The sequence below is a fragment of the Silurus meridionalis genome, chromosome 22 (genome assembly GCF_014805685.1).
Source record: "Silurus meridionalis isolate SWU-2019-XX chromosome 22, ASM1480568v1, whole genome shotgun sequence".
Classification (NCBI taxonomy): domain Eukaryota; kingdom Metazoa; phylum Chordata; class Actinopteri; order Siluriformes; family Siluridae; genus Silurus; species Silurus meridionalis.
This window is the reverse complement of record NC_060905.1, coordinates 14,702,714-14,713,346: the sequence shown is the minus strand read 5'-3', so window position 1 is coordinate 14,713,346 and position 10,633 is coordinate 14,702,714. Positions and strand designations below refer to the sequence as shown.

The 10,633-nt window shown below is 33.4% G+C and overlaps 1 protein-coding gene and 1 long non-coding RNA gene across 2 annotated transcripts in view; both read left to right on the top strand.

Annotated features, from left to right (window-relative positions):
* The first annotated feature begins 7 nt into the window (after positions 1-7).
* Positions 8-2,239, top strand: LOC124376083. Its single transcript, XR_006923772.1, has 2 exons — positions 8-143; positions 1,824-2,239. It is a non-coding gene; the product is annotated as an uncharacterized LOC124376083 (long non-coding RNA).
* A 2,010-nt stretch (positions 2,240-4,249) lies between these two features.
* The window catches only part of tpd52 (tumor protein D52), a 29,811-nt gene continuing 23,427 nt past the window's right edge, over positions 4,250-10,633 (top strand). Inside the window, exon 1 of the mRNA XM_046834854.1 lies at positions 4,250-4,410. Within this exon, the coding sequence (XP_046690810.1) occupies positions 4,392-4,410 (19 nt within the window). The 5' untranslated portion in view covers positions 4,250-4,391. The remainder of the gene's footprint in view (positions 4,411-10,633) is intronic.

Genomic DNA, 10,633 nt, shown 5'->3' with positions numbered 1-10,633 from the left:
GTGCGCGCGCGCGTGTGTGTGTGGGGCATTTGCTTTAAAGGAAGATGGGGGGGTGACTAACAAGCAGCGAGGGATCTTTTGTGTTGGTGACTGCACCCATTTTCCGCATGCTTTTCATCTCAGGATTTGCTTGTCTTCAACCTGTAAGTCCTTGTCTGGCTTTCATGCCTCCTGCTCCGGCACACTTTTTGAGGCTCTGGCATTAAAAAAACAGGCGCACCGAGTTTGTTTTCACGGAGAAAAACAAAGCGCAGGTACAGAGAGAGAGAGAGAGAGAGAGAGAGAGAGAGAGAGAGAGAGAAAACAGAGAGAGACTGGGGCGTATTTACATAGGTGTATATTTACAGGTGCTTTTTCCTGCCCCAGAATGACTTGAGTATTTCATTAAAAAAAATTAAAAAAAATAAATGAAAAACCCAATAGCCCAAAGTGTTATAAATCATTTATTTTAATAAAAAAAAACTCCTTCTAGCTAAGGTTTTTTTATTTTTATTTTTATTTATTTTGTACATTTATTTATATATATTTTTAAATTCACGAATCGAAAGGCAATTATAGATAAAATTTGATAAAATTGCAATAATAAAAAAAAATCGCAATTAATAAACTAGAATAAATCCTAAAACGAATAATTACTATTATGCATTGTAAAATAATTCAACCAGTTGTTTCATTTCAATTTAAAATCGTAAGTATTTGAAGAATAAAGCATTGCTGACACGTTTACATCAATTTATTTATTATTGACAAATCATTTGTATTTGTTTGTTTGTTTGTATCAGGTGTGTTATTGATCTGGCAGGTTGAGATGGAGGGTCTCGTGGCCCAGTGGGTGGCGTGCTTTCTTTCTTTCTTTCTTTCTTTTTTTCTTTCTTTCTCTTCTCTGTACACAATCAGGTCGGTGCCGCCCGCTGTCACGTTACTAATGAGACCCGTGGTCTCTGGAGGATTTCCCTCTTCTCTGTCGCCTGATTGGGGAATTTGAGACTGTGTGAACAAGAGAAATTACCCAGCTGTGCTTCTTTTGGGGAGATATGTCTCATATCCGTTCTATTCTCTACATACGTGCGAAAATAATAAAATTAATGTCATTACAACATTACTACTACTCTTACAGGCAAATGATGTCATGCTTTTTAGTCTGGGTGTGTGAGAGGTAGTCATGTGAAATAAATAAATGATTTGAGACACATCGATACGATCAATTCGATGCCTTGAATCTGATCCTGTAACTATATATATATATATATATATATATATATATATATATATATATATAAACATATAAATATACATATATTTTATATAATATATAGAAAAAGCGTATGAGTATCGACATCCTCTCGGTTTCAGTATCTGTAATTTATTCCATAACTGTGAAAAATGACCATTTAAAAAGTCCATTTGTGAAAGTGAAAATGTGAAGTGTGTCTTAAACCACATGTAAAATCAGATATCATCTCACTGAAGGGATTTGTCCCACATAAAGGTTGACTAAAAATATTTTTCCCCCCATGCATCTTTTGCTTTTTCCCATGCAGCTTATTACTCTTTGAATTGTTTGTAAATGAGTAGCCGAAACACAAATAGGTGAAACATAAAATCCCAAATCATATGAAGATTAAAGTTCCTCCTGTATTTTTCCCGCTTTTACTATAATTCATGTACATACTTAACTTAAAGGTGAGCAAAGAATTAAAAGTACATGTGCTGTATTATTTTTATTTCTTTTTATAAATAGATACAAATATGTATAAAATGAGAAGAAAACTTGTTTAGCCCCCTATTGGCTAATGTATGTAAAATGTGTTTTGCTGTTTCAGAGCCACACCCTGCAGCTCACCTGTGCCAGACTACAGATCAGACAAAAGGTTAAGGATTTAAAGCTGTTAAAGGATTTGCATTCCTCTGACATGAAGGATTTGCAGCACTTTTTTTTTTGACTAAAACCTTTGGTTCAGGTGACGGTTTTTCAGGTCAAGTTCAGATTCTTATGAATGGATTTGTTATTAATTGATTTCTATGTCTGTAAGACACTCCCCAAGGCTATGGATTATTCAGTTTTACATGCGACTTAAGTCAGTCTGTTGTATGTGAATTGAGGAAATCTTTTTGGAGATTATGCTATTTCTGTACTAGACCTCTTTATAATATAACTGTTTTATGTTAGTGCATGTGTGGATATCTGTGATATCTGATCGCTGCACCCCAATTATTACCCTAATTGCTAAATTATTAAGCTTTGCTGTATTTGTAACCTTAATTTTATTTGATCTATCTTTAAAATTGAAAAATATTTTGGAAAAAACACAGTATACATTAGATATAATGAATTGTCCTTTTCTTTTTGTTGACAGATTATATTAATGCATTTATTCCAACAAACAAAATATTTCTGTCTGGTCAAATGCAAATTGCTCCTATAATTAGCTAATTATACAATACATAGCAATGTTCATTACAGATTTATGAGCATTTTATAACGCCCTTGTCCAAAAGTGCTTTGAGTCTTTAGCAGTAAATAAATCTACACTGGTACGCTAGATTACAATTTAAGATAAATCTAAAGAATTAATCTAAATATTTATAATTCGTTATAACCTATTATAATTACTCAAAGATATTTCCCTTTCGTGAGCTAATTCGCTACATTAGATTAAAAAACAGAAAAACAATAAATTCAACTCACATAACGTGAATTTGCCAGATATATATCAAAAGATTTGGAGACGTTTATCGTTTATCCAATAATTCTAAAAATAAAATATTTATTTTGCAGAAATGTTTATTCATTTCACTCCATTATTTTTTTATTATTATATAGTGAACTCAGTCAGTCTGAGTGGCTTTGATAAAAAGGATGGTGGGTCCCAGTACATGGGTACTACCCACTGAAAATGGTTCAATGTAGAATAATTGGCAAAAGGGTCATTAATGCATGTGGTATGTCTGGGTTGATCCCACAGAAGAGCAACTGTGTCAGAGCACACAGAGCATCACAGTTATGGGCCTGCATAGCCACATCACTTACCTGGGAAAGAGATAGCAGCAGGATGCACTCTGGGAAGAAGATGGAAGTCAGTGGAGCATGTGTGATGCTCTGGGCAATGTTTTGCTAGGAAACCTTGGGTCCTGGCATTCATGTAGGGATAAATCTATAAGGGATAAGCCTATAGGGACTAAACGTATAGGCTCAGGTAGACATTTATATTTATAATCTATTTATCTCTGTAAAGTTGCTTCGGGACAATGTCCATTGTTAAAAATACTATGCAAATAAAGTGAATTAAATTAATTGAATGTGTATTGTTACTTTGACAAACAGTGGGCTTCATGAGAAGGATACTGTTCCCTGCCACATCACATATGATCAAGCATTTTTTTAAACAAACAAGGCCAACATTTCAAACACCCCGTCTCATACCTCATATACTTAACTGATCTGTTGCTAAGTCCAGGCCTTGACAGGTCAGAGCTGTATGGGGACTTATATCATATTAGACAGGTGGCTTTAATGTAATGGTCTTGTTATAGCTTTTATACATTTAAACTCTAATGTACTGTATGTTCCAAAAATATGGCACAATCAGGGTAAATAATCATTTAACTAACCTTTACTCACACCTTTTTTTACCTGTAACATGTTTGTGACCTCGAAATGTACATATACTGTTATTTAAAATTTTAATGGACTGGGACTAGTTTTTAGAAGTGCGTTTCACTTTACTTCATATGTAAAAGCTTTTTTACTTTTAAGGTAGGAAGTTACATTACTAAAAACACGAAGAAAAAAAACAACCAAACAAAAAAAAAACAGCATGTACATTACATTGTATGAGACTTCCACCTCTATTGTCATTTAACATCCTTATATGTGGAATGTGCTATTTCTATCAAAATAAAAACTTTTCTAATATTATACATTGGATTAATATAATTCCAAAAATCAAATAAAAAAAAAATAAATGTATTATAATCAAATAATATATTATATAATAATATATTTAAAATATAATTTATAATAATAATAATAATAATAATAATAATGCTTTGTATGCATGCATTACATTACTAAAAAAATATATAAATATAAATAAATAAATATATATATATATATATATATATGTGTGTGTGTGTGTGTGTGTGTGTGTGTGTGTGTGTGTGATGTAATAATAATAATAATAATAATAATAATAATAATAATTGTTATGCGTGCGTGCCTTCCGTGCGCGATGACGTTACACGCGGCCCCGCCTCGCTCTCTATCGTGCGCGCGCCTCTCAGCTACAGCGTGTCTCTGCTCCAAACTGCTCCAAACTGTTGCTTAGAAGATTTTTTTTGTCCAAGATCAGGACAAGTATTTGGTGTTAAACCAGGAGTCCACAGAATACATGGAGACCTACAACGAAGGTGAGTGAACTGTGTGAAATGCTTCGTGTTGCAAACCCGCGTGTATAAACCCGGAGTGTTTGCTTTCTGCTGTCAGAAGTTAGCAGCGCTCAGCTAGCACACTGTGGAACAGCTATCTGCTCCAGCTTTCCATAGAGACAAGGTGCAGATGTCAGAAGGAGGATTTATACCGATCCTAAGTGTGCTTTTGCAGTGTGTGTTTTGTTGACAGGAGGAACTACATGATTAACTGAATACACCAAGGAAGGAAGTTTCACAACTAAAAAAAAAAAAAAAAACCCTGCTGAGATGTTGGAAAGAACCATGTAGGGGTTGCAGGAGAAAAAGTTCAAACTGCATCTATGTGACATTTTGCAACATCACTACCACGTCTTGCTTATAACATGTTTTACTTTATCTTTTTCTTTTTCTTCTTCTTTGTCTTCTTCTTCCATGGTTTATATGTCAGTCAGAAGGCAGGAGTTTATCATGTTGGAGTCAAAGTTTTTCTTGGCACTCAAAACAGCATCACAAATCAAATCAAAGGGGTTTTTGGTAGTTTATACATATAAAAGTATAATTTGTCCAAAAATCAAGTCAGGCCTAATATACAGATCAGAAGTCCCCAAACGCTTTCATATTAAACACCAAAAATCCAACTAGGGTCATGGTCTGAAAGTGAATCTTTTGAAAGGAAATGTAATGTAAACACACACACACACACACACACACACACACACACACACACAGAGAAACCTGAAGAACGTATTGTTTCACGATGAAGATAAATATCGTATTCGTATCCAAACAGCAGGCGATTTCATGTCTGTGTGCTTTAATCACTCCTTCATTAGGGATTTGTTAAGTGTCATAAAAAAAGAATGCTGTACCTGCACCCTAAAGTAAACATGTACAATAAATAAGAAATAAAATCATTTATATTCTCTCTTTTTTTTAAATTGACATTAGTGCATCTTAAAATTATAGCTAAAATGTTAAATTTAATAAATTTGTTAAATTGGAAATAAAGATCTGCATCAGTTGCATGTATTATATATATATATATATATATATATATAAAATTTATTTTTTAATAACCTTTTCAAAGGTCACCAACAGCCAGCTTTGGCCCACAATCCCTAGTTCAGGAATCTCTGCTCTAGATTTAGATGACACATGCATTACATTTTAGAAATTTATTTAATATGTAAGGTAGTTTTAAAAGTTTTTAGTTTTAGACGTTGACTACACAGACACTTTCCCAGAGAAAAACAAATGCACATATTTACATATAGGAGTTAAAAATCGTATCCCTTTTAAGATCCCACCTCAGTAACAAAATCTGGGATCTGGTTATATAACCAAAAATCTCAAGCAATAAGGGACCCGTATCGAGAAGTACAGGTGTGCAAACAATTTCCCAGCTATACAGTACTGTTGCTTTTCAAAAAAAAAAAAGTTTATATAGAAATTATAAATAAAGAAAAATATCGTTATATACATTTATAGATTAGGCACGAAGTCCTGACATCAGCATTTAGTCTGATTATTATTATTATAATAATTGAAAAGTGGAATACAATTATATTATGAGCTCGATGATATAGTGCGACATCGTTTATTTCAAATATCTTTATCTACAAAAGAAACAGCTTTTATTTGATTCATTACAGCATAGTGAAGTTCTTTTCTTTGCATGTCTCAGACTGATTAGGAAGTTGGGGTCAGAGCACAGGGTCACCCCTGGAGCAGAGAGGGTCAAGTACAGTGACAGTGCTGGGGCTTGAACCTCTGACCTTCTGCTTAGTAACCCATGTACTATGTATGTATGTATAATTTGGATAATTAAAAAAACAAAAACTTACTAAAGATATTAAAGATGTATGATATATATCCTGATCTACAGATAGAGGACAGTGCATGCTGCTTCCCTTAAAAATTCTGTACTTTGTACTGCATGTGTTTGATGACTCTGGCCTGAGTTTGAGTTAACTGTACGTTCTGCTGCAGTGAGAACAGGAAATGGGCGAGTGACTTTGTGTGATCTGCATTTGGTTGAGACATGGGGTGGGGGATATGATCATATGATATGATTGTTATTTGTTCTGTAATAACACCTTTTACAGAGAATATTGTGTGTATTGCCTGATGTGCTTTTATTGTTTGCTAGTTGTATGCAAAGCGTTCTCTCCTTCTCCTCCACAGAATGCTTTCCAAAAAACAGCTAATGTAAAGTTTTATTGGAACGTCACGATACATTTTTTTTGCATACATTTTTGAACTGTGGAAAAGTTGTAGCTGAAGGTAACTACAATCTAACTAGTCGCACTAATGCCACACTGAGCCCTTATAAGCCTGCAATCACAGAACTTCTACTGTAGGCCAGTTTCTGAACCCTGCTTATACGTACATTTGTACGCAAATTCGTATTTGAGCTCATCACACCTCAAGCGAACCTCAAGTCTGTAAATAACCGTGTGAAACTTTGCAGCATCTTCAGACACAGTAGAGACAATTAAGATATGAACTGGAGCTGCTCGTAATGCATGTGGTTAAAGACGTTAACAGAAAACACTGGTCGGATGAGATTATCACTCTGATGTGCTCATGTGGTGCGATTCTTACCGCTAGTTACAGAGCAGCGTGTAGATGGAAAAAACAGAAACATATAAAGCAAATATTAAATAATATATACTGCTTTGATCAGATCTTTTATCAGAGATTTAAAAATTCAGTATATTAGTGTTTATCTGTTGTACAAATATCTCATATTTGAATAGTTTCGATCCTGGTGTTGTATCACTGGTAGTAACAAGATGGCTGATATGTAGTCAGACTACAGGAGAGGCTTATTTGTGCCAATAATACATAATAAATCACATGATCAGACCAGGCGTGTAGCTATCGACTAATTTAGTATTGTAGTATTCTATCGATTATTCCAACAATCAATCAAATAATCGGATAAGAAGTACTTTTTTTTTTTTTTTAAGAGCAATTCTAAATATACAAGAGGAAATAAGACGGGTCTCTTAAACTGAACAAGTCATTTGTTTCCTGTTGAGTAAAATTTACATTTTATTGATGAAATCACGCACAAGAATATCTGTGAAAACTAAACTCATTTAATTGTCGTATTACAACTAATGCAAATACAGATATATAAATAAAATCTAAAAATAAATCTCAGGCTACTCCTTTTTTTTTTTTGTCTTTTTTCGTAATTCCGTGTTTATTCCTCGCCCTTTACTCTTTATAATAATAATAATAATAATAATATTAATAATAATAGCAACAACAATAATAATAATAACAGTTTTATAAAACCAGGCAGAAGGTTGAAGGATTAAATGTATAAAAATAAACAGATACACAGGCTAAAATATGATTTTTTTTATTTATATTCATTTTTTTAATAGAAACAAATTTATAATGTCAGTGCAAACTAAAACCTTTATTCAGCTGCTGAATTCTCAATTCTGATTGGTCAGAAGGCATTGATTCATTTTCTGTAAAAGCAGCCTGTTCTAACACGTTCTCATTTCTGCAGTAACAGTTTATAGTGTGTGTGATCACTGTTATGAGAAAGCTTGCTGTAAGATGTTAATCTATACATTTATAAATGAGGCCTTATTTTCTTTTTTTTTTACCGGAAGGTATAATGTGAGTTATCTTAAAACTCAGTACTAATGTTACCAATTCACTTCCAGTTGCTATTTAAATGTCTAGTGTAGCTGCTAATGATCTTTTATTAAGTATAGTTCAGTTGGTGGAGTTCAATAAGATCTTAATGATGATTTTCTTTTTTTTTTTAACTCACTGAACCTGCCCCTTACTCCCCCTGTCCATGCAAACAAAGCTCCTCCTATCCAGAACTTCCAGTGCTTCAGCTTGACCTTTAATGGAGAGCCCGTTAGTCACACGTCTGTTAGTGTTAGTTGGAGAGCAACAGCAAAAACGATGAGGCATGCATTTTTGCTTTCACTCAGCAGTGATGAAGCAGTATTACTGAATACTGATTTAGAGCACAGCTGAATAATCGAGTATTTCTATCTTGCAATGATGGCCACTTGGCAAACCTTCCTAGCTATATTCTCTCTCTCATCTGTCCTGCAGTGAAGCCATCTACCCATTCCTCATGTGTGAATACTCGTGAGTCATGTCTTCGTCTTACTTAAACAGCAAGGTGGAGACTTGATTTGTATACTGCGCAGAATGTGTTTTCTATCAGCAGCATTCACACCTCAATATCACAACTTCTGCTCTGAAGAGCTGCTGTGTGTTTAAATGCACAAGCCATCTGCCCAAAATACCGTTCACTGCCTAATAGTGCTGCCTAATAGTACTGTTATTGCTTCTCCTTCCTACTAACACTACATTCAGGTCATTTTAGAATTAGATCTTAATTAGGTGCATTGAATTAGTGCAATGCTGTGGACCATCCTGGTCTGGAGTCTGATAAAATAATGCAAAAATGTACATGATTGTCCTAACTGCCTCCGTCTGGCTTATCTGTAGGAAATTAGGCATGGCAGAGCAAAGCTATTATAGGGAAGCGTACAGCAAAGCAGAGCCTTTGTACATTAATATAAAAACCACCAATATTTCTCTTATAACTCCAATTCTCCTCTCAGCCTTATAAGTATTTATTAGGGAAAGAGACACAATAGCAATGTGCAGAAACGACTTTTGTCCCCAAAATTTTATATTTTCCAGAATATATTTATAATGAGAGATTTTTATGCGTTTGGTACCTTTTTAACAGTGGACAAAAATGTTCTGTTCATTAAAATGGTTTTTGGAACAGAATCATGGTGCATCCTAATATGCTTCCATCTCTTACATTCGCTCTGAACACCTGTGTGAATGCATAAATACCATAACAACAACCAAACAACACTGTGTGGTGTGTGTGTGTGTGTGTGTGTGTGTGTGTGTGTGTGTGTGTGTATATATATAATATAAATACTGTACATCATTTCAACTGGTGCGAACCAACAGTAAATCTAAAAGCAGCAAATAACAGCAGCAGTAAACGATAACATTTTTAGTCACTGTTGTGGTTTTGTTCACCAATGCATATTTTCTCCTTTTTTATTTTTTTATTTTTAATTTAAGCCTGTTAGTTTGCTGCATTTCTCCGTTCCATTCTCTTTTTATAGCATTTGTCTACTGCAACAGTAACTTATCTGTTTTCAAACCTGATTTACGTTCATTGTTTTTAATGTTTGTACGTTTAATTTATGCACATATCATTTAAATATAATTGCAAAACTCTCAAAATAATATTATATTTAATTTAGATTTTTTTTAAGAGGGTTGTCAACTTGCCATCTGCAAAAAATCCAATACAAATGCTAATTTACAAAAATTGCTTTACCTTCCATACACAAATGCAGTTTTGTTTTAGGGTTTTAATGCAGAAATAAACGTTTTTAATGATAATTGTAGATGGCAAGTTGACAACAATGCTTAAAAAAAATCTATATAAAATAAATACAACGTGGTTTTAAAAAATTTGTTTGAAAAAGTGCACAGCTTTTTTGTGGAGTCGTGAAGATTTAAGCATGTAATTATGTATGTAATGAATTTAATGTTGTATAATAATTAAATTACATATGCATAAATATACAAACATTGAAAACAAGCATTTCACAATGTCATTGTTTACTGCTGCTGTTATCTGCTGCTTTAAGATTTAGTGTTTTTATATATTTTTTATATATATATATATATATATATATATATATATATATATATATATATATATATATATATATATATATATATATATTAGAACAGAGTGAGCTACATCGGCTGGTTTTACGTTGCACATAGATAAATGAACCAAACAGCAAGACAAGCTGAGCTCTAAGTGGAACAAACTCTGACTCTTTCTCTCATTGGTAACAAATAGGTAAGTGTCATTCACCTGCATTCATCTGAACATGGAGCTGACACAAATGTTGATCATTATATTCATATTATTTTATGTCCTGCATCAAATGTTCATTTTCTCTTTTTGTTCGATGGTTGAAATATCTGTTTTGAATATCTGTATTCACAACCCTGTCGGATTCGCAGCTCACATTCACCAAAAATGTTGCCTGTGATCCAATGTATACAGCATATTGAGCTTACTTCCTGGTTGTTTTGGTTCTTCCTATGTGTTCTCACTAAATTTGACCGGGTTTTTATTTAAATACTAAAGGGGAGTATACGGGAAAGCATTTTAGAGTAGATT